The following is a 27,764-nucleotide window of genomic DNA, read 5'->3' as shown; positions in this document are numbered from 1 at the left end:
GAACAGCTGTTCCCCCATCACAATGCGAAGAAACATCAGTATGCAATCGCATTAGCGATCGCAAAATCCGCATTGCTATGCAGATTCATCGTTAAAGGGTGTGCTCGTTATGCGAGGCACCACTGTAAATAATAAATATAATTGGTCTTCAGACCAATTAAAATTTTCCGGTCCTACTTAGAGATGGAAAGGCCTAGAAAAAAAAACTGGAAATTTTTTTTCCATTTTTTTCCCCAAACCTTTTTTTGTGGGGTTTGTTTTGTTTTGTTTTGTTTTTTGGAAAAAATGAAAAAAAATGGAGTGCGGAATATGTTCTTTTACAATGATAAATAATATGTCTATGACATGGTACTCAAACTATATAACATGAAGACCTTAATTAAAGACTTCTGAGACTTTATGTATTTAAGTTCTTTGAAACTCCTGCTCTGTTGTCATTGCCAAGAAACAGAATGCTGAATTCTTGATCTAACACTCCATGGTGGATGTGCCATTTATATTTATGCAATTCTATTACGCAGTAACAGACACTCAATTCTTTTAGAAGAGATAAAGTAAAGATAGTCCTGAACCCTACGGAAGTTGTCCAAACTAAATAGTTAGTGAATAGTTGTAAATTGAGCTATAAGCCAGCTAGCTGCCAAGCCACGGTAAGGCCTCTCCAGGGTAGTAATTTACTGAACATTACTAATAATTTATTAGGCTTATATAATGGCACATTGAAAAGTTAATGAACTTGTCAGAATCATGGGAATTGCTTGACCTGGCTTGCGAAGTGCCACAGGTTTTGCATTCCAGCTATTCCAATATTCAAAAAGAAGCAATATATTGAAAATGGCCTTGAATACTTTTTTTCCCCATGAATAGGAGCATGGACATAAACTAGACATAAGATGCTTCCTTTGAGAGCATACTGGGCATGATAAATTCCTATGTTGTGACAGAGTCAGACCCAAAATGGAGCTGGTGACCAAAAAAAGGAGACATACGTAGAATCACATTTTTACAAAATAATCAGTAGTTTGATGGGTACATGGAAGAGGGCCTTCTCTGTTGTTGCTCACAGACTTTAGAACGTTTGGGTCTAAGGAGTTGGGAAACAGGGTGTTACAAATCCCCTCAATATACCAGATGTGGACAGCTGTGTTGACCAGGTGGTTTTGGTCAGCAACTTTGACACTCCCTCAACATTGGTTATTATTGTTGCAGAGTGTTGAATTTCTGGTAATATTCCTTTTTCCTACTCAGTACAAGTACAGAGATTCACAGAGGGGTAATAGCTGCAAATTCCCAAGAGTCCACGCCTTTCTCATTAACTGGCACTTAAAGTCCAATAACTCACTTTGAGACATGTGTAGACATGTTTACTTACAGTTGTTTGAAGTTACAGGTTTTGTGTTGTTTGAAGCTACAGGTTTTGTGTATGCCGTTTTCTTTATTGTATTCATACTGGCAACCAACCAAATAGTTCAATGACAAACAATACAACTGCTACCAGCCCATGAAAGAGAGGGAAAGAGAGGCAGAGCTCTCTTTGAATTCAAAGGCTGGAAGGAATGATTGATTAGTGCTGGATAGGCAATCACTCCAGTCCAGAAAAGTTGCTTCCAGCGACATAAACTACAGATAACATGCAAGACTAGAAAGAAATCTCCAGCAATTATGACTAGGCCTCATAGATGTTGTAGGCAAAAACACCTGGTTACTTACTGCTCAGCATCCTACTGAGCTTCTATGGCACACAAAGTCTTCCCCTGTAGTAACATGGGACCATACTAATTACACAGGTGGTCATTAGGCAAATTGTGATCTTCATGAACAAAACCCATCTTCTACTGGTGCAACAACAGCACTTACCCGTATTTTTCGCTCCATAAGACGCACCTTTCCATAAGACGCACCAATTTTTTAGGAGAAGAAAACAGGAAAATATAATCTGTTTTCTTCGCTCCATAAGACGCACAGACTTTCCACCCCCCTGTTTTGTGGGAAAAAAGTGCGTCTTATGGTGCGAAAAATATGGTACATCTTAGAAGCAACAGACATGCTTTGTATGAATAAGGACATCTCAGATCTCCACAATAGGGTGTCTTTGCATCTCCAGATGCTTTGGCTTATATGGTGCCTGTATCTAGTAGGTACATAGTTCCAACCAGAGTACACCCATTTAATCAATAGGATTTAGGTATGTTTTAGTTGATTCAGTGGATCCAGTCAAGCTGGAATCCGCAAGTGGAATTAGGTTTAGGTTTCAATCAGTCTTCTCCCCTTTGTTGTTGCAACATGTCATGAAATAACTTCTGATTTATAGTGACTTTGGTAGGTTTTTCAAGGCATGTGAGACATTTAAGGAACAGTTTACTATTACCGCACTCCAGTGAGTTTTTATGGCTGAGCTGGGATTTGAACCCAGGTCTCCTGAGTTCTAGTATGACATTCTATCCACTAAAGCACACTAGCTCTCTTCTCTACCTTACTTGTCCAGGGGAAAAGGCTACCAGGATAGGAAATTCAGTATAAATTCAATATCAAATACACTCTTTTTGATATTGTACCTTTTTAATAATAGTTCCCGAGGCTCATTAACTTCACTCAATTTAGCATCCAGACTTCCACAGTATTACATTTCAGTGCGTTCGTTTAGTCGTTTCCGACTCTTCGTGACCCCATGGACCAGAGCACGCCAGGCCCTCCTATCTTCCACTGCTTCCCGGAGTTGAGTCAAATTCATGTTGGTTACTTCGCAGACACTGTTCAGCCACAGTTCAGTGCACAGACAGAAAAACACTACAGTAATCTAGGTACCAGATATAATATTTTTTCCTCCTTACAAATTTGACATTTTATTCCAGTAAGCTAAATACATTCTTGGGGACGTGGTGGCGCTGCGGGTTAAACCGCAGAAGCCTCTGTGCTGCAAGGTCAGAAGACCAGCCGTCATAAGATCGAATCCACACAATAGAGTGAGCTCCCATCGCTTATCCCAGCTCCTGCCAACCTAGCATGCAAATGTGAGTAATGACTATGGAAACTGTCTTCAGACAAACACTGGCTCTATGGCTTGGAGACAGGGATGAGTACTGCCCCCTAGAGTCGGACATGACTGGACCAAATGTCAAGGGGAACCTTTACGTAAATACATTCTAGTTTGTTTTTTTCCCCCCTTTGATACTTTCCTATTCAGTAATTATTTCCATAATGTATAATTTGCCTCCCACTGGCAATAGCTGAAGAAATATAGGCCAGAAGACACAGTTCTACTTAATTTCAACCAAACAAAGGAGGAACAATACTCATATAAAAGTCAGTATAATTATTAGCAATTAGGTGGCAACATTAAACAAGAGAAACTAAGCCAAGCCTCAGGCAATGAATCTCCTAGCCACAATTCCTTACTTAGGAATAATCCCTATTTAACACAACTTTTTCAGATGGGGAGAAAATTCCCAACTCTTCTCTCTCCTTGCTGGGTGTGGTGGCAGATTCTGGCAGTAGCAGAAGGTTGGACTCACTGACCACCAGGAGACTGTCCAGCTCCACAGTTCAGTGGTTTTAAGATTGAAAGCTTTCTTCATAGGATCCAGCATTTGTACCTTTCTAGTTCTTCATGAAAGGGACGTGGTGGCGCTGTGGGCTAAACCGCAGAAGCCTGTGCTGCAGGGTCAGAAGACCAAGCAGTCGTAAGATCGAATCCACGCAACGGAGTGAGCGCCCGTCACTTGTCCCAGCTTCCGCCAACCTAGCGGTTCGAATGCATGCAAATGCAAGTAGATAAATAGGGACCACCTTGGTGGGAAGGTAACAGCGTTCCGTGTCTAAGTCACACTGGCCATGTGACCACGGAAGATTGTCTTCGGACAAAACGCTGGCTCTACAGCTTGGAAACGGGAATGAGCACCGCCCCCTAGAGTCGAACACGACTGGACAACAATTGTCAAGGGGAACCTTTACCTTTACCTAGTTCTTCATGAATATCTTATTCCTGAAATTGAGGCAAAGCAAACAGCGAGGCCAGGTCATACACTGAATGATGCAAGTGGGATAGAAGGAAAGCAGCATCCCCCCCTTCCCTTTTGCCGACAGCCATGAAAAGGTCCTAATCTAGTTCTTAAGAGATGCATCAAGAAGAGAGCAAGTGAGGGCATAAAATTGACGGGGACTTTCAGTCTGTTCTCTTTCCCACCACACTTTATGTTTCCTGGATTTGAAATTCATGGTACTTTACTTTGTCCAAGCATCACAATGGTCAGACTGGCCCCAGCCGGATTGTTCAACCTAGCTAGAGAAGACTAACTGAATAACTAGGATTTACATTAGTGTGGACTAACAATTCTGAAATTGATTCAGAATTTTGGCTACTGTGCAAGACTGTCATACTATATTATAAAAAAGGTGTATCTTATTCTTTTTTTTCTAATTAAATTTTATCATGGTTTAGCATCTTCTGTTCCAAGAAATACTATGTTTTAGGAAAATCTTGTGACACAGGACAAAACATACAAGAGGTCTTATATACGCATGTGTTGCAACTGAGGCATTTTATTCTTTTTAAAATTCAGTTTTAAATTCCAGAGAGCAATGGGCCTTCTCTATGAGAGGCCCATGTTTTTAGCCAGTTAGTGCTTCCAAGATTGCTTTCTGGGCTGGCATTTCCAGAGAGGGAGATAAAACTATGCTAATTAATTCCTTCATGAGTTCTCGACTTGAACTGTGTCTGTTTGAATAACTCTTTAATGAATCACATAGTCAAGTCATGAGACCAATCAAGCTGAATAGACTTTTTCATTAAAATATGCCTTTCTCCAAATAGTTGAGACAATGAAAGAAAATGTGTTGAGGTCTTATTTTGTTGCCCGCACCAAATTTCACATGTACTATACGAAACACAGTGGAGCTTCTTGTTGCTGTTGATACAGAATTAAAAAGAAAGAAGCATGCATGTATCAAGTTTTTTAACTTATCAGTGGCGATGCAGAACTATGGATTTCCAATCTTTTGTTATTGTTGTTATGTTAAGCTTCTTTAGTATTCCCCACACAAAGTGTTCCTCAAGTAATTACGTTGCAAACCGCCCAGACAGTGCTCTAGCACTATGGGGCAGTATGTAAGTCAAAATAACAATACTGTTACCTGCCAAATCTGGGTTCTAAAATTTTCTGGCAAGGAATCAGGCCTAGACGCAACAGCTGAACCGAAGGCCCAATTTTATTTGAATAGCAGCAAAGAAATGGTCAGCTGGGACTTCTCTTAAAAGCAGAGAAAGATCCTGAAAATACAGTGTACACATGTTTTATAACTATACAAAGAGTCATAAAAATACTACAATTCTATTGGTTATTTGTACTCCAACTTTGGATCCAGTCCCTCATTGGATAATTAATGGTAACTAGCTAATCTATTGGTTAAATGTAAGAAAATATATTATGCCCCATCTTTCCTTGACATGGTGGCGCTGCGGGCTAAACCGCAGAAGCCTGTGCTGCAGGGTCAGAAGACCAAGCAGTCGTAAGATCGAATCCATGGGACGGAGTGAGCGCCCGTTGCTTGTCCCAGCTCCCGCCAACCTAGCGGTTCGAAAGCATGCAAATGCGAGTAGATAAATAGGTACCATCTCAGTGGGAAGGTAAACAGCGTTCCGTGTCTAAATCACACTGGCCATGTGACCACGGAAAGATTGTCTTCGGACAAAACGCTGGCTCTATGGCTTGAAGAGCGGGATGAGCGCCACCCCCTAGAGTCGGACATGACTGGACAAAAATTGTCAAGGGGAACCTTTACCTTTATCTTCCTTGACCTATGTCCATGATGCACCAGGGATGTGCCTAAAAGTCTGGGGCATAGAGTATCTATTTCCCTTTATCTGTTGCTACGTCTACAGTATGTATTGTATCGTCTTCCTGGGCCTAGTTTCTCTGAGGCTTGTGGTTTTCTCTGCTAAGGATTATCTGTGAATGTTTATCTAGTTACCTGAACATGTGTAAATGTTTCCGGGTCAAATTCTCCCGAGGCCTGGTTTCCCTCTGAATGTACTGTCAGATACTAATTCACTGATCAATCTTAAAATATAGTTTCAGCTTTCCTCAGTATCAATATCCCCACTATCACCGCTATATAGCTGTAAAATAACAATAATCGTGTACTGTCAAGTCAATTCTGACTTATGGTGACCCTTTTCAGGATATTCCAAGTAGGGGAATGTGACATTCCACCCAGTGTTCCCTGTTTGTTTCCCCCAAACACAGGTTCACTCTCTGGATATGTTTACTCTTTCTTCCGCTACCACCAGTGGATCTCTCATCGACACTGCACCATGTATGCATCAGACATGTGCTGCCAATATAACTGGTTTATTTATCTTTTGGTTTTTAAATCACAGATGTTATTTTATTATTGTTTAGGATCACTCATTCAACTTCTTATATTTGAGTACACATTTGCTTATTCAGGTGTTGTATTTACTTATTCACATTAATCAACTCATTAATATTCTGTGACTATCTATTTACCTTTACTATTCCATTTATCTCATTCTCTCTAACTCTCCAATTCTCTCCTCTTCCCTCCCTAAATCTCCTCTCTAACTGCCTCCCTCTCTCTGTCTCTTTTACTCCACCCCTCCTATCTTCTCATAGGCTCCTGCACTTGAGCTTCAGCTATTTTATTGATGTGGAAATTCCACCACAGGGAATACTCAGAAGTGATTTACCATTCCCTTCTTCTGGTGGTGCTCTGGGACTCTGCAGCTTGCCCAAGACCACACAGGCTGGCTGTACTTGCAGGAGGGACACTAGGGAATCAAACTCCCAACCTCTAGCTCTGCAGCCAAATACCTAAACCATCGAGCTATCCAACTAGCTCAACACATTTGGAAATCACTATTTTTACCTATCTCCTTTATGGAAAGACGTTTCCTAATATTATTAAGAGGCGCTAGTCCCTCATCGAATGGTCGGATTCCAAAAGATCTCCTATACGGAGAATTAGTGCAGGGAAATCGCCCGAGAGGGAGACTAAAGCTGCGATACAAGGATATCTGCAAGCGGGATCTGAAGACCTTAGGAATGGACCCCAACAGATTGGAAATCCTGACATCTGAGCATTCAGCCTGGAGGCAGGCAGTGCAGCACAGCCTCTCCCAATTTGAAGAGACCCTTGTCCAGCAGGCCAAGGCAAAGAGGCAGTCCCGAAACCAGCAAAATCAGGGAGCTGGACAAGGAACAGATTGTATTTGTCTTCAGTGTGGAAGAGATTGTCACTCTCGAATTGGCCTTCTCAGTCACACTAGACGCTGTTCCAAGACCTCTATTCAGAGCACGTTACCATAGTCTCTTGAGATCGAAGGATGCCTATTGAGTCTCTCATTTAATTTCTTGGCACCTTTCCTGTCCAGAGGGTAGGCAGCAGGGTTTTATCCTGCACCACTGAAGTCTTCAGTATAACTATCAAGGTAATTGGAAAAGTCTTTTCAATTTCACTATCAGGAATTTTTTTTTCTGCTGAAGATCATAGCACACTACTAGCACACAGGTGCATATGTAGACACTTTTTTTTCAAAAATTGACAAGCATTTTCCTGAAGCTATGCCTCATTGAAAGCCTTCGAGAATACATATGCCTCATTGATTCATTTGTATTATTGTGATCAGCTACAGTATATATGGAACTCCATTAGAAAATGGCCCTGAAATTGCAGTCATTATAAACTATATCTGGTATTATTAAAAGGGTGGGACCAATGTTCTATTTGTCATCCCTATTGTGTAGGAGCCCCCCCCCCCCGCATGCGGTGTGTGTGTGTATGGGGGTGGTTTTGCATCCCAAACTTGGAAGTAAACATGCATTGACCCCGGGTGACGCTGCATGATGTCAATGGAGCTCTGAGCGTGCACACCTTAGAGGGAACATTGGATGGGTGTGAGGTTATGCCAAGCCCGCTCCCTCTTTTGAACCCTCATTTTCCTTCATATCATCAGACATAAACTCCATTTGAACTTTTAATGATTTATTCTTTTCCACTTGTATTAACTCCTTTTCCTCTTTAATAAAAAAAAAAACTTAAAACTTCACTCTCCTTTAAAAACAGTGTCCATAGAAGCATCTCCAGTCTTAACTAAGCTATTAACAACCAATGTCAAACCCTCTACAAACGGTGTAGAAGTAACATTAACATTCATCAGCGGGTTCATTTGTGAAAAAAACCAACCCAGGTTGGGCTCCAAACCCTGTGGCCTGGATCTTTGGGAAATTTGACTGGCAATTGTATCTTCCCATGACTGGTCCTAGGGGAATTTGAATGTGATTGGGTTAATAATAATAATATTTAATACAGAGCAAAGTAGATGGTGAATTCTCAATCTGTGTCTATTGAAAGACCACAGGGTGCTAGGATGTGTGTGTCGGGGGGGGGAGGATAGTGTCGTTTGCTGGGGCACAGAAATTGCTTCTCAGTTCCCTCCATCTGCAATTAAGCTACTGCAAAACTAAGGTACTGTCAGAAGTCGTTCATGGCTGACTAGGGATTCGAACCCTCGGCTCCAGAATCCTGGTCCGTCGCTCTATCCACTACACACCACTCTGGGAATTCTGGTTAATGTAGTCCTTTCGTATTACGTCGTGCACTTTTTAACAGCTTGGTCAGCGCGAGCAGGAGCGAGAATCTTTTGCGACTGCCAAGAGGAATGGTTTCGATTTGGTTGATTTATACTTCCGGGTTAAGAATGATGTCTATTGAGTCCTTCATGTGCGGGGGGAGGAAAGATAAGATAAAAACGGATGAAAAAAAATAGAAGACTAGATCGAAAAAGAGACTTTAGAAAAATACTTCAAAAAGTGAATAATTTGTTAAAAGTTAAATTGAAAATTGATTGATTACTGTTCCTGGGCAAAATTCACGTCCTTATCGTATTGACAGGAGAAGGGGAAAGCCCCACGAACTGCGAACGGAACCGGAAATGATATCTACTCCTGTTTTACACCAAAGAGTTCAGATTAAAAAAGAAGCCGCTTACTTTCCTGTCCCGCGATCTGATTGGCCAGGACCTAAGTCCTGACGCGGTCTCCCGGCATTGGAATCCGAGCTTGCTGTCCAATCCGGAGAGGCCATGTCGGAGAACGTCAGAGGCGCCGAGAGTCCCGCCTCTCTCACACCGAGCGGCCATTGGCGGCCTCGGCGGCTCCTGAGGCGCGGCCTCCTGATTGGCCGCCGCGCTGCCTGTTCCTTGGCTGACGGGCTGGGTGGGCGGGGCGGAAGGGAGGGAGGAAGGACGGAAGGAAGGAAGGAGTCGCGCGCCCGGGCTTCTTACCCCTCACAGCTGAGGAAGAAGCTGAGGGGAAAAGCGGCGTCTTCGGGGAAACGACATGGAGCTGCCCAACAGCCGGGTCGCGCCGCGGTGGTTGCTAGTCAGGGCCGTAGCGACGACGGCCTCGGTCTTCTTGCTGGCCATGGCTGTCTGCCTGGCAGTGGCCGGTCAGTCAGAGCGCTTCGCGCGGGCCGCGCCTTTCTTTCGGCCGGGTTTGTGAAGGGAAGCATGGTGGGGCGACCTAGGAGAGGCCGTTGAGGGGGTGGGTTCAGGGCCCCACAGGGTGCTAGGATGTGTGTGTTTCGGAGGAGGAGAGGATAGTGTCGTTTGCTGAGGCACAGAACATTAGATGGCGGGCTAGGCTCCTCTTCACTTTTTGCCTATCAGAAAAAAAAATGGAATGCATTTCTCGGGATTGTGCTGGAAATGTTTTCTTGCTTTCCAGTGTTCTCATCCTTTTCAGCTCTCCTCCTCCACCCTAGGGCCTTATTCTGTGCGACGTGGCCACGTCTGACTTGACATTCAAGAGTTGACTGTGATACCGTGGTGCCTCGCTAGACAGTTACCCCCGCATGACAGCTTTTTCGCTAGACATTGACTTTTTGCCATCGCTATAGCGATTCGCAAAACAATGATTCCCAGGGGGGAATTTCACTGGGCAATGTTTGGTCCCTGCTTCACAAACCGATTTTCGCTAGACGACGATTTGCTTTTCGCTAGACAATGATTTCGCTAGACAGCAATTTCAGTGGAACGGATTATCATCGTCTAGTGAGGCACCACTTCTTTCTTTCCGTTCATAAGAAGATTGGGTAGGGTGGCTGGCTCTCCCTCCCACTATTGGGGAACTTTTTGTCATCATCATTTTAGAACCACAGAGCTGGAAGGGACCATATAGATCATTAAGTCCAGCCCCTGTCAAGGAGGCACAGTGGAGGATTGAACGCTCAATCTCCGGCTCAGCAGCCGGATGGAGACCTAAGCCACTGAGCTAACACCCATCAGTTGTCACAAACATAGAAACCAGAGACAATAAGAGTTGCCCTTCAACAAGCACTGGAAGGTTGGCCACATCTTCCCCATTCCTAATTTATAATCTTTTCCTTCTCCCCAAATTTATGCAGGGTATGATGAAAGTTCTGGCCCATATAAATCTTCTATGACAGAACACGTAGTATCATAGAATAATGGAGTTGGAATGGGCCTCCAAGACCATCAGAACCGGCTCAGTGCAGGAATTGTGAGATTTAGATGTGTTTGTTAGTTGTGCTGGGGCATTTGTATGTTACATTAGCATGTTCATGATCAAGACAAGTTCTTACATTTGAATTGTAAGGTGGGGAGTAAAAAGGGCCTGGCCACCTTACTTTTTTGTCATAATGAGCTGCTCATGCCACAAATGTAATTTTTAATATATATTCAGAATACAGATGCTTTGCAACTTGTACATACCCAGAAAGTGTACATTGGGAGGGGTTTGCATCCTATATAAATGATGTTTATGCCTGTGATGATAGGTGGAGGGTTAGAAAGCCCTGAGCCATGTCTTTCCTGCAAAGTAAGTTGTTTCATAAAGTTGGCAAGCTAGTAAGGTGTTGTTTTGTCTTGCTGTGGGAAACGGAAGTGGTTCTTTCTTTTGGACATTTATATAACTAAAGCTGGTGCTCCTAAAATGTTTACATTCTAGATAGTTGGAAGACTTGTCGTATTTAAGACTAGCAGATTTGTTTTGGAATGAATTTTCCTGTGTTATTTACTTTTTTAGATAGATGTTGTTATGTGCTGTTGAGTTGCATCCTGCCCCCCCATGAATGAGCCATATCCAAAATGTTGTATCGTCAACAGCCCTGCTCAGCATTTGCAAGCTCGAGTCTGTGGCTGCCTTTAGGAAATAAATCCATACTCTACAGTATTTGGTCTTTTTCTCACTGCCTTCACCTTTTCTCAGCATTGTTATCTCTTCCAGCAAATTTTATCTTCTCATGATAGAGTGAAGGATTTAAACCACAGATTTATATACATAGTGAATATGGTTTTAAAGGTGAGGACACCTTAGTTTGATAGGAAATTAACTTTCAGAATGACTGTGTAACACTGGGAGTGGACTTTGAGAGTGTTGGTTACATAAACATCCTGGCTGTAGTTAGGGTAGTTAGATAATTTAAGTTGAATAATTTATTATTTCCTCTCAGGAATGTCAGGAGGCTGGACAAATCAGTGGATCCCAGCTGGTGATCTTGCCCATTGCTTATGTGTGATACGTGATAAATCTTGTCTGAAGTTAGGAGTTAGAAGTGTGCTGAGGGATGAAAGGAGTAGATTTAGGATAGTTGCACCAACAGGCTTGGATTAACTGGGCAGCCATGACAGGTGGTACTTGGGTTCATGGCATTAGTGAAGAAGGTGCTAATTCAAATTGTGCCAAGAGTATATGTTAGTGAATAAGCAGCCACATAGCCAGGGAAGAGAAATGCATTGGAAGGTCCCAATTTACCAGGTAACTTCAAAACGCTGGTTGATGGAATTGCTAAACTTTGTATGACAGACTGTGCCAGGTAATGTTTCTTTTAAAAGCCAGAAATAACCCACAAAGAATTCAAATATAGTATACAACTAAGTGAATAGACAAGAGGTAATCTTACATATTATGTGAACACAAGACTCACTGGAATAGTACTAGGAAGAGTGGGAGGCAGTAGAAACCCTATCATTGATTTGATAAAGAATGTCGTAGCTGTTAATGATAGGGCCACTTAATTCATAAAGTCATCATAATTTAGAGGTTACTTAATGGAACATAACAACAGCTAAACTAAAACCTTAATGTTTGCTAATCTACCTCTCACATTCTCTTCAGTTGAATTCTAGTTGTTCCAACTCCGTAATTTGATCTCAGTCTTGTTCTTGTATGCTTGCAGAACCAATTAGCTGTTACATAACACTTCTATAACTGAAGTGACAATATGTCTGCTTTTCCTTGTGTATAATGATACTAATTTATTTGTAAGAGTGCTCTTCCATACTTTAGGAAGAAGCTTGTTCTGTACTTGAGGTTCTGTGAACATGTTCTCTATTGAGAGAAAAACCCACAGAACTCTTGTCTTACGAGGAAACCTGCAATTAAATCAGTGCTCTTCAGAGACCCTTTTGATTGCAATCTCTTATGAACGTTTTGCCTCATATTAATTTATATCCCAGTCATCTATTTATTGATTGATTGATTTAACTTATATGCTGCCCACTCTACCCAAAGCTTTCTGGGCGGCTTACAACAATTAAAATACAATAGAAATACAATAAAAAGATAAAACAATTACTATATAATTAAAATAGATACTCTAAAAATTGCCATTAGGGCCCACAGTTAATATTATTTCAATTAAAAGCCTTCTGGAACAGGAAGGTTTTGACCTGGCACCGAAATGTCATCAGCGTCTGCGCCAGACGAATCTCAGTCAGGAGGGCATTCTGTAGTCTGGGGGCAGTTGCTATGCTGGTTTTGCAGAAGGGTCCATGTCATTAGTTCAAAATATAAAACACCTTTAATGCATTATTGTACATTGTGTAGAAATGTAATAAGTTACTATGTTTTGCTTTCTTGAAAACACTTTATGTTGTTGTTGTTGTTGTTGTTGTTGTTGTTATTTTGGAATATGGTAGCTTTAAAAGCTTTGTAAGTAAATGGCCCAGTGTAGAAGAATATATTTACATCTGTTTCCTAAGACTTACATCAGACTAGTAGTATTTTGGGGCTCTTGTTGATCTTTACTACAACAGCCGCCCAGAGTGGTAGAATATACCAGATGGCAGGATATAAAACAAACAAACAAACAAACAAACAAACATCTTCATGTTAATTCAAGAATATGCCAACAAGTAGGAGACAGAAATCAGCCTTCCAATTTTCCTACCATTAGGGGCCTTTTCACCAAATTTGGTCATCTTGTGATATCTCCAAAGATTGATTCAGGGTTTATTTGATCTAAAACCGGTTGATTTATTTTTCTGGTAGTACAGTACGTGGTATGGTCATGTTCTCACTATTAGACAGCCTTCATGGGACATCTTACCAGTCATCGGCTATTCAGCAAATTGGTTTTTCATGGAAAGACTGAACATAGCAATACCAGTGGTAAACCTATATGCTGAGCATGTTAAAATATGACTGAAAACATGCAGGAGCTGGTTGAGTCTTCAGTTGGTAGTATGCACCTGATCCTGCAAGCAGCTTTCCCAATACATAAGCTGATAAGCTGTGTGTTTAACACACAGCTAATCATGTACAGTATGTGGATGAGATAATCATATCTCCAGCCATCTGTATTTTTCTCAGTGTGTTTTTTTAAAGAATACTCAGGCTTGTGATGCAAAAGAAAGGAACAGATAAAGTTGCTATTTGTTTTCCATGCATTTCCTTACAGATTACCAAGACTCTGAAAGCCCTATTTTTTACAGTTAACACTTCTACATAGCATAGGCATCCTTCAGTCTCGAGAGACTATGGTAACATGCTCTGAATCGAGGAGTGTCCTCTCCAGAGCATGAAGCCCGGGTAAGGTAATATGGAGGATAGGCTGTTACCCAAGCAGCAGATCCCCCCTCTCCACATTGCTGAAATGGTCCAATGGAAAGGCAAGAGCTAATACAACTGGTTCCAGCAATGTCACAGGAGTTGGCAGAACTCAGATTCTGCAGCACAAATTTGTTAACACATACCAGGGATTTGGTTTAAAGAATAACTGTCAGTTTAAAAAGTAGTGGCCAATTTAGGCATAAGTATTATTTTTGTTTGATGTCATCTATTTAAATTGTAATGTTCAGAAGGGTTTTTGGGTCAGTTATTCCCCAGAAAATATCACACACAAATATAAGGGTAATTATATGTAGATTTATGAAGTTGTCTCTGTGTTTTCTGATTCACAAGTTAAACATAGAGTATATTAGTTGAAGAATATGCACCAAAAATTAAGCAAAAATGCAGAATTACCTCTAGCTGTTTGGGAGAATTACTTGAAGGTGCAGTTCTAAATGTACATTACTGGGGCAAATACAGAGAAAGATTGTTAAACATAAATTAGTTCAGCTGAAGTTGTACAGTAGGGCTATACATGGGTGAATTAGAAGCTTGAATGGGACTGTCATTTCCATGCAGAAGTGTTCAAGTTTGTGTCGTAGACAGCTGTCTACACCTGTTGTAGCCACTTCCTGGCTCTCCACATAGCCAAGAAGAATTGTTAATTTCTCAGAGCTCCTCCATTGTAATCTGTGCACTCAGTTTGGGTTGTTGCAGGTGGAACTTCATAACATTGGCCAGTATTCTGTAGATTCAACTGAGTAAAAAAATCCCACCAGTAGAGATGGACCTTTCATGTTTAAGCAAAAGACCGAATCAGAAAAAAGGATCTTTTCATGTGATTGGTGTTCAGCAACTACTGAAAAGAGAGTCTCTAACATACACATACAAATGACTTGTGTTTACAAAAGAGGAATACTGTACATGAAAGTTCATTATTGTGCTCTTAGCTCTGATGTCCTGTTGGCCTGCCTGCTGAGTCTGTACTCCCATTTTTGATGCCCATTTCTTTGGATTATTTTTGCTCCTGCCAGGCAGCTTGCTTGTGGCAGCATGCTTCCTTGGGGCAATTTTTATTTTTCATCCTGAATTCTTTGGAGATATTTCCCCCTTAGGTTTTTTTTTTTGGGGGGGGGGGAACTGGTCCTTTCTTGGATTATTGCTGCTGTTACCTTCTTGATTCAAAGAAGAAAAGAGAAGTCATTAGGTGACAGGAGTTCCTTCCCATATTCCGGTAGGGTTTTGTGTGTGTCTGTATGTGGTTATATTTTTGCCTTTATTTGCTTGTTTGCTTTTATTTATTTTGTGGAGAGTGAGCTGTGATGGCTTTTGTGGCTTTCTTGTTCCTTTTGTTGCTTTTCCCTCTTTGTCTGGGTGCTTCCTGTTTAATTTTTTTAAAAAAAAAACACTGTTATTTGGTTGATTTAGTGTATATAATTGGGGGGGGGGGGGGTTGGCACTGCTTTGTTTGCTTCTGTAGCAGTGTATGTACCAGGAGTGGATTTTATGGCTATGTCAGTGTGCCACTAGGCTGCTTGGTTGTTTTTGCTTTAGTTAGGCTCCCTGTCAGTCATTTCTCTCTTGTTATTGGTTGCTTTAATGAGTGGGTATCTCTGAGTGCCTGGCAGCTAGTGTCTGTCTTCTTCCAGTTAGTTAGTTAGTTAGTTAGTTAATGCTGCCCATGTCTATAGGGTCTTAGTGGGTTTATGCTGCTGAACTTACTCTGTTTTTTCTTTTATTTTCTTTCTAATCTTTTGGTGTTCTGCCATTTTTTGAACTGGTTGGTAGATGAGTTGCTCTATGAATGTTATAATAAAGACCAGTGCCTTCATTGATCAGATGATTTTCCCTCTCATGTCCTGTTGCCTGCTTTTGGAGTCAATTGATTTTCTGTTGCCTTGCTTCTGTTCTTTTGGAGTAGTTTTAAACAACAACAAAATTGCCTTTGAAGTGCCAGAAAACATGAATTGGAAAACACAAATCAATGACCAAAAGTAGTTTTAGTTTTCACTTTTATGTACCTTGTTTCCCCAAAAATAAGACCTAACCTGAAAATAAGCCCTAGTATGATTTTTCAGGATGCTTGTAATATAAGCCCTACCCCAAAAATGAGCCCCAGTTAAGTGAAACCCTGTCCTCCACCATTGTGCAGCAACCAGAAGAAGATGATATGACTGTATTTGAATGAATGTAGATTGTTGTACATGAAACAGTAAACATCCCCTGAAAATAAGTTCTAATGTGTTTTTGGAACAAAAATTAATATAAGACCCTGTCTTATTTTCTGGGGAACATGGTATGTATAAAAATGCCAGTAGGTGAAAAAAAACATGCAAAAATGAAAGAGGCACCCCCAAAAGAAGCCAAACAAAAAAAGAAAATGTTCACTATGGTCATCAGTATTCCCAGCTCAATAATTCACCATTTTTTTCCCTTGCATGGCCTTATCTTTGCACAAATTATGACTTCGAGAAGAAAATCTACCCATCTAATTCATATTTCTGCAGAGCAATCAAATGTCATTAGATTTTTTTGTTACAGTATTTGGAATGCTGTAGTGCTGGAATACCAGTTGAGATACAAGAACCTGTAAAGAAAGTTGACTGCTTCTATTTGGGTTTTTTATTAGTAGCTTTCTTTATTGCAGTAGCTGAGAATTCATTGGAATTTGGTTTGAAATGTTATAGGGCTTATGCTATACCAACAAACTTTTCAATGTTTTACAATCTGGAATCTCTTACTAAGCTTCGATTTTCCTCTGAACGATTAATGAAAATAGATGCCATTCATTAATAATACTTTTTTTAAAGAAATGAATAATTAATACATATCTTTGTGTTTGTTTCTGGATGAATACAGTAAATTTCCAAGTGGCCATGAATCAGTAATAGTTAGTAGGCATTACTTTTGTTATTTTATGGTTTTTACTGTTGTAAACCGCCCAGAGTGGCCCTGGCTGCCAGATGGGCAGTATATCAATCGATCGATCAATCAATCAATCAATTAATAACAAGAACTTCAAGTAGTTATTCTGGAACAGCCAGAATAACTGTCTGTTTAAGGGTTCTTTATCAAACAGAATAAAGACAAACTGTCTAAATGCTAACAAGCAACTAGATAAGCATTACATTTCCACTCGCTCCTGATATTTGAGGGGTTTTTTTGTATGTGCAACATAACACAGATCTTGTTACTTTAGAGAGATGTTGACATGATGCAATGAGAGTGAAATATACTGTTTGCTTCAGTATAAAGATACAGTAAAAATACATTCATTGTCTGAGGTGTCGTGCTAGGTTCATCTTAAAATAATGTTTTCTCATCCTTTTTTTTTTTTCAAACCACAGTGCTAATTTATCAGTGGATACTTTTTCTGTGATTTATTTTTCTGTTGGTCACTTTTTATAAATCTTTTTAATTTTTACTTATGAAATTCCGTTTAGTGACACTTAGCACTCTACTTTCATAATTGAAGAAAACAGCTGTTTTTGTTGTTGCAAACCACAGGCAGCTTTTTTATTAGTATACTGTAGACCTACCCTTTAAAATCTGGATACTTCTAATTGTGTTGTGTTTGGTGCACATCATAACATACAGTAGCAGTTTTTTTTTAAACTGAGATATTGCTTCTTCAAAGATGAATCATGACTGATATCACTTCTAAAAACCAATCCTTTCTTTTGTTAACCACTCTTTATCATTGCCCTCTCAATTGCCAGTTTCCTTTCCTTGTAGCTATTTGCAAGTAAAAGGTAAAGGTTCCCCTTGACAATTTGTCCAGTCATGTCTGACTCTAGGCGGCAGTGCTTATCTCCGTTTCCAACCCATAGAGCTAGCGTTTGTCCGCAGACAATCTTCCATGGTCATGTGGCCATCTACTCTTCTTTTTTATAGAGTTTGTTTTGCATCGCCTTATATTCCTACTCCCATCACAAAATTAGAATATATATGTATGCAACTATTGATGTTTCTCTTAAGATTCTTTGAAAAGGTAATACATTCACAGAATAACATTTTTCAAAAAGAAATACAGAATGTATGAATGAATGCAGGAACAAACACTCTTCTATTGATAATTTGTTTTATTTATTGAACTTGTATCTCGCCCATCTAGACAATATCTACTCTGGGCGGCTCACATCAAATAGAATAAAAACAGTTAACATATAACAACAATTTCACAACAATGAACAATCATTCAAGATGGAGATAAAAGATAAACTAAGTGGTGCCTAGAGGGAAGGCCTGCCTAAATAGCCAGGTTTTGAGTTGGCTTTTGAAAATACCCAGCGAAGGGGCCAAGCGGATGTCGGAGGGGAGATTATTCCAAAGATGGGGAGCCACTGCTTGTTTTTTCCCTGCGGGCCTCCCTCGGCGTTAGGCTTCTCAATTGCCCCTCCTGGCTAGAACAAGTGATACGAGTAGATCTAGGTGGGAGGAGGCGTTCCGCCAGGTATTTAGGTCCTAAACCATTTAGGGCTTTATATGTAATCATTTATATGTAAGGGACGTGGTGGCGCTGCGGGCTAAACCGCAGAAGCCTGTGCTGCAGGGTCAGAAGACCAAACAGTCGTAAGATCGAATGCACGCAACGGAGTGAACGCCCGTTGCTTGTCCCAGCTCCCGCCAACCTAGCGGTTCGAAAGCATGCAAATGCAAGTAGATAAATAGGGACCACCTCAGTGGGAAGGTAACAGCGTTCCGTGTCTAAGTCGCACTGGCCATGTGACCACGGAAGATTGTCTTCGGACAAACGCTAGCTCTATGGCTTGGAAACGGGGATGAGAACCGCCCCCTAGAGTCGAATACGACTGGACAAAAATTGTCAAGGGGAACCTTTACCTTTATGTAATCATTAAGACTTCAAAATCAGTGCAGAAGTGAACAGGCAGCCAATGCAAGGTGGCCAGGGTGGGAGAGATATGTTGATGTTTTCTCACCCCACTGAGATGTCTGGCCCGCTGCATTCTGCACCATTTGAAGCTTCCGCACCAATCTCAAAGGTAGCCCCACGTAGAGCGCATTACAGTGGTCAACCTCTATAATCAACCTCTATAGCATATACTGTACAGTACATTTTAAGTTACTTCATAAAAATTGAATTCCTCATCTTAAACCTGTGCTGTCATTTGCTAATTTGAGTAGATCTAAAGCATCTGTGCTATAAACAGAAGAGTTCCTTCTGCTCACAGAATTGGTTATACCCACTGGAGGCTTCCATTGAGAAAATAGGAGGAGATCTCCACAGTTTCTTTACGACTGTTGAGGGCTTCCTCCTACATTGCTGCAGAATATCCCCTAGTCCTCCAAAGCATCTTTTCAGTGGTATGTGGAGGAAGGAATGAAACAAGCATTCTCCCTATAAAAGTATCCTTTGAACAATGTTGTATTCACATGAACTGTAGATCTAGGTCCTTATTCCCTTTCATAATTTGAAATATTGATAATCTGGGGCAGTACAGAAGCACTAACATTGTGTGGTGCAGGTTGTGCTTAATATTTAGATTGAGATAATGCCTTCTGAAGTGTTTTCTCCTGAGATCTGCCACATGAGAAGGCTGAACTCCACATTTTTAGATATGTGTGCAAAGGCTAGTACAGCAAGTATGATCATGAGACAACTGCAGACCTGGGAAAATAAAGTTAACAGTTATTGATGTTCCCAAAAGTCCTTAAATACCAGAAATGTATTTGAGGTGAAAGAATTAATCTCTATAGGATTTGTTTGTTTTTGCTGTATACTGCGACTGAGTCACTTGTTTTAATGTGTTAATGTCACATAGGTGATTTTTTTCTTGTCAACAGCTTTAAAAAGTATTATTTCATTTTTCAGATGATGAAGGAACTCAGGAGGAGTCTTTTGAATCAAAGGTAAGCATTGTCTCCTCATGTGTGATTCTCTTTTCATAGAAAAGAAACACTATGAAACATTTAATTCCCACATTAATGTTCATGTACTTCCCATATGAATTTTGTCTCATGTAGCATGAATGTTTATAGGAACACCACAGTTGCTGAGGGACAGGATTTGAATGGTGATCTGAACTTCTTTAAATATAAGAAGGACTAATTTATCTTAGAGTAAAATACACTGAAAATTAGAGTAGTTTAATGTAATGAGAGGAGACTGAGCTACAGTAAGCAAAGAACACTTTACATTTTAAGCTAAATCATTGGATAGTTGAAGTGAATCTGGAGAGGGAGAAACAAAAGAGTTAATATAGAGTACGCTTTTAAAAGTGGAATCACTTGCAAATCTCAAATACTTTTCTCACTCTGTGGTGCTACCTTTTGACCTTTTGCACATTCCATTCGCAAATGAATACTCCAGCTATGCTGCATTTTATGTTTTAAAAATTCTTTGCATGTGAAAAGTGATCAACAGCTTTATCTGTTTAATTTCCCTGTCATTTATTCTGTAGACAACATTGCCTTCTGATGAACAGGTGAAGGATCATTCAAGAGGAGCCCATGTTGTAGCAGGTCAGATCTTCATTGACTCTGAGGAACCTGAAGCTCATGCTGAAGATGAACAGAGTTTCAGGACCCAAGAGGAAGAAAAAGAAAGAAATGTGAAGGAATTAGATTCTCTAGAACTGTCAAATCTACTAAATAAGGACCTGGAAGAGGTAGAAGCACAGAAACCAGGTGATCCTGAGTACCATCTCTGATCTAGCCTAAGAACTGCAAAAGTGTGTGTAGCTGGTTGAGCCTGGTACTGTACAGAGTTTCTCCTGTCCTTTAGTTACTTTGCATGCAATCATCTGTCTCTCTGTCAATCTAGCTAATGTTTTGTTGGATGGGATATGTGTCAGTAATAAATAAATAACCCTAATTTGGGACTGTAATATGCAGGGAAAAGACAGTCAGTATCACCCTAAGCATCATCTTTAGCCCTGTATTGCAGCATACTCTGGTCATGTATTGATGAGAACTTTCTACACATGAATCATTGATGGCAAATTGGTTGTATGTCTTCCCCAGTACAGGCAGATATCTATGCAAAATATGTGTTTGGTATAAGCGAAGGTGATGTACTTCAGAAAATGTACTGGATTTGAAAAAAACCCTGAGTTGCTTGATAAGGGGAATGCTTCATATCATTATGAAACTACAGCAAGGAAGAACCTTAGTCACTAAACCATGAAGTAGCCTAATATGTCTAGAGAAGTCTTCTTTTATTGCATGCATCGTAGACACAGCAGGTGCAGCCAGATTTTCACTTCTGTCCGATTGCCACGTCGAGCTTTATGTAACTTTCAGAGTAGCCTTGCATCTGAAAACAGTATAGCAATAAGCTTGTCAAGACCCTAGGTTGTTTCCCCCTCGGATTAAGGAGCATAACTTGAATTGTTCACAGGGAAAAAAACACTGATGAATTAAAGCAGGCAAGGGGGTCTTTACCTGTATCATCAAATTTCAGCACAGAGCAGCTCAAAAAAGTAACTATATCAGAAAATTTCTATTTGCAGTGTTTATTCAGTTCATGTATTAAATGACATCATAAAATTAATGTTAGTAATTGGAAGTATGCATGCTATGCATGCATCTGCAAGTACACAAATGAATTTGAGTTCAGAGATGTCTGGTTTCAGTAGATCATTATTCAATGGAAACTAAATGTAGTATAAACAACTTTGCACACATGTATTCTTCTGGCAAGATTATGATTGCTAACACTCAGACTGATCATACATAATTGTGTGAATTGTGTAATTTTCTGGACTTTCTGGATTTTGTTGATTTTTAATGAGGTAAAATTAGTTTATAAATATAAATTTAAGAAGGAAAAGGTTTATTTTTACAGGTTCTACTTAAGAAAACAGAAAAAAGAAAATTTTAGTAAGAGTAGACAGTTTTCAGTGTGTGTTAAATCCTGCATGTTCAGTTTGTTGGTTTTTATTTTCTTTTGGGGGTCTTTGTAGTTTTGACAGCCATTGGAGGAACTGCAGATGGAGAGCCATGCCACTTCCCCTTTCTTTTTCTGGAGAAGGAATACTTTGAATGTACTGTAGATGGAAGGGAAGACAGCAGACTCTGGTGTGCAACAACCTATGATTACAAAAGTGACCAAAAGTGGGGCTTCTGTGAAAGTAAGTATGAAGCTGACCTGAGATGTTGTATTCTTGGGTTGCATGATAAGTTGTGTTTGTAGAAACATTTGAATGGGTGTCCTGAAATTGATAGTCATATGTAGTTTGGCCTTAACTGTTTGGCCTAACCTGAGATGTAGAAGTGTTCCTGTCCTCTATATATAACAATTAAACTCAAAATGCCTTATTCCACATTTAATTTATTTACACGTCGCTTTGTAAAATGTGTAGCTTCCACTTCCCACACTCAGATCTTAGTTCTTACTGGTAATCAATGTTACTTTGCTGAGAAAAAAAGAAACATATTTGTTAAAGCATAGGAAAGTGAGTTTTACTGAGAAGTACAACCACCAGACTCTGAGCAGCATAAAGTTTTCACTGTTTCTAGTTTGTAGTTGGTTTTATTTGTTTAGTGCAAAAGAAGAAATGCAAGACACCGTTTGTTAAAGCAGTGTGAAATGTGTAGTGTTATGACATGCTGTAGTAACCAAAATATTTCATCTGAGAACAATCTGAGTGTTACCTTGGTCTTTGAAATATTAATTGCATTCCTCTATTTTTATTTTACTAGCTGAAGAACAGTCTAATAAGAGAAGGCAAATGCAAGAGGCAGAGGATGTTTACCAAACTGGGATGAAAATCCTTAATGAGAGCAGTAAAAAAGCCCAAAAGAAAGAGTGAGTTTGTGCCATTTTTCAGACATTCTGTCAAAGCTTCATGGAATAAAAGGCTATTACCTCTAGTATTAATAACCGTTAGTCATAATAGCTTGTTGCTACCTCCAGAACTGAATGCAGCAGATTTGGAGTCCTGATATCTAGATGCTATATACAGAATAAATGATGAAAGATAATTCCAAATTTCACCTAGCTACTTTACATAATATTTCCTTTTTAGGGAAATATTGATTATGTGTCAGAATTCAGTACTCAAGGATTTTGATAATCATTTCCAAACTTGATGTGCAGTTTGTGAAACTTCAACCCAGAGATCATATGGAGCTCTATGCCAGTAGGCTGTTATACGCTGCATTTCTTCTGCAGGATCCTACCCATTTTGTTTGAGAGACATAGAACTAAATAGTTTAGTATCTTTCCCTGAATATTATAATAATAATAATAATAATAATAATAATAATAATAATAATAATAATAATAATAATAATAATAATAATAATAATAATAATAATAATAATAATAATAATAATAATAATTTATTGTCATTGTAAGTATATACACAGTATACCATACAACGAAATTCACAGACACCCAGAGACCAGACACATGCACACACATAACATTCCCCAAACACTCCCCACCCACTAGAAGTCCCCCACTAAAAATACAAACATGTACACCTCAGGCCAAGTAACACAGTCCAACTAATTATTCACTACTGGTGGTCTTTAAGCTCATTATTAATTGCAATTATAGCTCTAGGATAAAAACTATTTAGAAAACGTGTGGTCCGAGTCTTAATTGTTCTATATCTTCTGCCAGACGGTAACAGTTCAAAAAAGTTATAAGCAGGATGGGAAGAGTCTCTCAATATGAAGGGAATTGTCTTAGTTTTGCTCAAGAAACATTTTCTGTTTGCTCAAAATAATAACTGAGTGTATATATGCATTTTTCTCTTTTCTTTAAGAGCCTATCAATATCTCCTGAGAGCAGCTGATATGAATCATACAAAGGCAATGGAGAAAGTATCTTATGCTATGTTGTTTGGGGACTACCTGAAGCAAAACATTCAGTCAGCTAAAGAGCTCTTTGAGAGACTGACTGAAGAAGGTTCTCCTAAAGGGCAGACAGTATGTATATCTTAAATGACTCTTCTGTGCCAGTAGTATATAACTTGTGTAATATTTGTGTTTGCAATGTTTAATTTGTTTCAGCCTGGGTGGGCAGTGTGGCTCTTTTTTAGACTACAGTCACCAGAATCCCTCCCAGTTGGCTACACTGGCCAGAACTGATGGGCAGTGTAGGCCAAAAACTTCATTGTGTACAGTAGTAACTGGCAGCCATCACAAAGCACAATTTAAGCCTTTTTATAGGGCAGCAAATAATCACCTTATCTATAGTCTCCCTATCTGTACAGCGGATTAATTATTTGATTTCCAGCTATAGAAATTAACTTTCTTTGTATGATTTTGAACCATGATTTTCCAACATCTAAAATAGTATGGACAGCCTCTGAATAGAGGAGACTGCGCCTTTCTGAAAGTTGCTTAGCGATACAGTAATCTTGTTAAAGCAGGTTGTGATTGTAATTAAACTTGTCTCGAAATTTATGCATGCAAACGTGTCTGTTTCTATTTCAGGCTCTTGGATTTCTCTATGCCTCTGGCCTTGGTGTTGGTTCCAGTCAGGCTAAGGTAGATCAGTTTTACTGATTTTCCCATCTGTGTATTTCTGTTTCACATGGCAGTGAAAAATGGTGGAATTAACAACATATATCTTCCTGTTGTAGGCACTAGTTTATTACACTTTTGGAGCTCTTGGAGGAAATCTCATAGCACACATGGTTTTAGTAAGTATTGTTTTGCAGCAATATATTTCATTACCTACAGATAATTATATTGCTATGCTTAAAAGTACTGAGATTCTATTTTGTGTTGTTTTTATGGCTCTTAGACTTGTACCCATTTACTCACCTTAGAATACCTAGCATCAGTGGAGCTCCTGAAAAAAAATTGTGTGCTTTTAAGATACAGTAATTAGATTTTTAATAAGAACATGTACACATCCGGTTTGTGGAACACGACTCTCCTTATTTCTGTCATTCTTTAAATCAAGTCTTAGAACATAAGAAGAGCCTTGCTGGATCAGGCCAAGGGCCCATCTAGTCCAGCTTCCTGTATCTCACAGTGGCCCCACCAGATGCCCCTGGGAGCACACGAAACAACTAGATACCTATCTCCTGATACCCAACCCCTGTATCTGGCATTTTGAGGTACCTTCCTTTTAAGCCTGGAGATTATACATCCTCATCATGGCTTGTAATCTGTGATGGACTTTTCCTCCAGGAATCAGGCCAATCCTCTTTTAACGACATCTAGGGCAGATGCCATCACCACATTCTGTGGCAAGGAGTTCCACAGACTAAGAACATGCTAGGTCAGGAAATATTTTCTTTTGTCTGTTCTCACTCTCCTAACATTCAAATGGAGTGGATGTCCCCTGGTTCTGGTATTACATGAAAGGGAAAAGAGCTTCCCTCTATTTACTTTATCCATCCTCTGCATAAATTTATACGTCTCAATCGGGTCCCCCCACAGGTGCCTTTTCTCTAGACTAAAGAGGCCCAAACGCTGTAGCCTTTCCTCATAAGGGAGGTACCCCAGCCCAGGAATCATTTTAGTTGCTCCCTTCCACACCTTTTCCAGTTCCACGATTTCTTTTTTTAGGTGCGGCAACCAGAACTCTACGCAATACTCTGTCGTTGTCGTTTAGTCGTATCCGACTCTTCATGACCCCATGGACCAGAGCACGCCAGGCCTTCTATCTTCCACTGCCTCCCGGAGTTGGGTCAAATTCATGTTGGTTGCTTCAATGACACTGTCCAACCATCTCATCCTCTGTCGTCCCCTTCTCCTCTTGCCTTCACACTTTCCCAAAATCAAGGTCTTTTCCAAGGAGTCTTCTCTTCTCATGAGATGGCCATTCGGACTTTTGTTGGCTACGTGATGTCTTTGCTTTTTAAGATGCTGTCAAGGTTTGTCATCGCTTTCCTCCCAAGAAGCAGGCGTCTTTTAATTTCATGGCTGCTGTCTCCATCTGCAGTGATCATGGAGCCCAAGAAAATAAAATCTGTCACTGCCTCCATATCTTCCCCTTCTATTTCCCAGGAGGTGATGGGACCAGTGGCCATGATCTTAGTTTTTTTGATGTTGAGTTTCAGACCTTTTTTTTTTTTTTGCACTCTCCTCTTTCATCCTCATTACAAGGTTCTTTAATTCCTCCTCACTTTCTGCCATCAGAGTGGTATCGTCAGCATATTGGAGGTTGTTGATATTTCTTCCATCAATCTTAATTCCGGCTTGGGATTCCTCCAGTCCAGCCTTCCGCATGATGTATTCTGCATATAAGTTAAATAAGCTGGGGGACAATATACAGCCTTGTCGTACTGCTTTCCCAATTTTGAACCAGTCAGTTGTTCCATATCCAGTTCTAACTGTTGCTTCCTGTCCCACATATAGGTTTCTCAGGAGATAGATAAGGTGGTCAGGCACTCCCATTTCTTTAAGGACTTGCCATAGTTTGCTGTGATCCACACAGTCAAAGGCTTTTGCATAGTCAATGAAGCAGAAGTAGATGTTTTTCTGGAACTCTCTGGCTTTCTCCATAATCCAGCGCATGTTAGCAATTTGGTCTCTAGTTCCTCTGCCTCTTCGGAATCCATCTTGTGCTTCTGGGAGTTCTCGGTCCACGTACTGCTGAAGCCTACCTTGTAGGATTTTGAGCATAACCTTGCTAGCGTGTGAAATGAGTGCAATTGTATGATAGTTGGAGCATTCTTTAGCAGTGCCTTTCTTTGGGATTGGGATGTAGACTGATCTTTTCCAATCCTCTGGCCACTGTTGAGTATTCCAAACTTGCTGGCAAATTGAATGTAGCACCTTAACAGCATCATCTTTTAAGGTTTTTAATAGTTCAACTGGAATGCCATCACCTCCACTGGCCTTGTTGTTAGCCAGGCTTTCTAAGGCCCACTTGACTTCACTCTCCAGGATGTCTGGCTCAAGGTCAGCAACTACATTGTCTGGGTTGTCCGGGATATCCAAATCTTTCTGATATAATTCTTCTGTGTATTCTTGCCACCTATTCTTGATGTATTCTGCTTCTGTTAGGTCCCTCCCATTTTTGTCCTTTATCATGTCCACCTTTGCACAAAATGTTCCTCTAATATCTCCAATTTTCCTGAACAGATCTCTGGTTTTTCCTTTTCTGTTATTTTCCTCTATTTCTTTGCATTGTTCATTTAAGAAGGCCCTCTTGTCTCTCCTTGCTATTCTTTGGAAGTCTGCATTCCATTTTCTGTAACTTTCCCTATCTCCTTTGCATTTTGTTTCCCTTCTCCTCACTGCTATTTCTAAGGCCTCATTGGACAGCCACTTTACTTTCTTGCATTTCGTTTTCTTTGGGATGGTTTTTGTTGTTGCCTCCTGTACAATGTTACGAGCCTCTATCCAAAGTTCTTCAGGCACTCTGTCCACCAAATCTAGTTCCTTAAATCTGTTCTTCACTTCCACTGTGTATTCATAAGGGATTGGGTTTAGATTATACCCGAGTAGCCCAGTGGTTTTTCCTACTATCTTCAGTTTAAGCTTGAATTTTGCTATGAGAAACTGATGATTAGAGCCACAGCCAGCTCCAGGTCTTGTTTTTGCTGACTGTATAGAGCTTCTCCATCTTTGGCTGCAGAGAATATAATCAATCTGATTTCGATATTGCCCATCTGGTGATTTCCATGTATAGTCACCACAAAAGAGTGTTTGTGATGACCAGCTTGTTTTCTTGACAAAACTATTAGCCTTTGCCCTGATTCATTCTGAAATAAATAAATAAATAAATAAATAAATAAATAAATAAATAAATAAATAAATAAATAAATAAATAAATAAATAAATAAATAAATAAATAAATAAATAAATTCCTTCTACAGGATTCTTGCCCACAGTAGTAGATATGATAATCATCTGAGCTGAATTTGCCCATTCCTGTCCATTTTAGTTCACTGATGCCCAGGATGTCGATGTTTATTCTTGCATCTCCTGTTTGACCACCTCCAGCTTCCCAAGGTC

The 27,764-nt window shown here is 40.0% G+C and overlaps 1 protein-coding gene across 1 annotated transcript in view; it reads left to right on the top strand.

Annotated features, from left to right (window-relative positions):
• The first annotated feature begins 9,243 nt into the window (after window positions 1-9,243).
• Window positions 9,244-27,764, top strand: part of SEL1L (SEL1L adaptor subunit of SYVN1 ubiquitin ligase) — a 44,108-nt gene continuing 25,587 nt past the window's right edge. The window contains exons 1-8 of the mRNA XM_020777776.3: window positions 9,244-9,465; window positions 19,705-19,742; window positions 20,294-20,519; window positions 21,797-21,964; window positions 22,536-22,641; window positions 23,609-23,771; window positions 24,282-24,335; window positions 24,431-24,490. Of these exons, the coding sequence (XP_020633435.3) occupies window positions 9,357-9,465; window positions 19,705-19,742; window positions 20,294-20,519; window positions 21,797-21,964; window positions 22,536-22,641; window positions 23,609-23,771; window positions 24,282-24,335; window positions 24,431-24,490 (924 nt within the window). The 5' untranslated portion in view covers window positions 9,244-9,356. The remainder of the gene's footprint in view (window positions 9,466-19,704; window positions 19,743-20,293; window positions 20,520-21,796; window positions 21,965-22,535; window positions 22,642-23,608; window positions 23,772-24,281; window positions 24,336-24,430; window positions 24,491-27,764) is intronic.

This window comes from Pogona vitticeps, chromosome 1, assembly GCF_051106095.1.
Source record: "Pogona vitticeps strain Pit_001003342236 chromosome 1, PviZW2.1, whole genome shotgun sequence".
Taxonomy (NCBI): Eukaryota; Metazoa; Chordata; class Lepidosauria; order Squamata; family Agamidae; genus Pogona; species Pogona vitticeps.
Note: the sequence above shows the minus strand (reverse complement) of the source record. Positions and strands in the feature narration are given on the sequence as shown.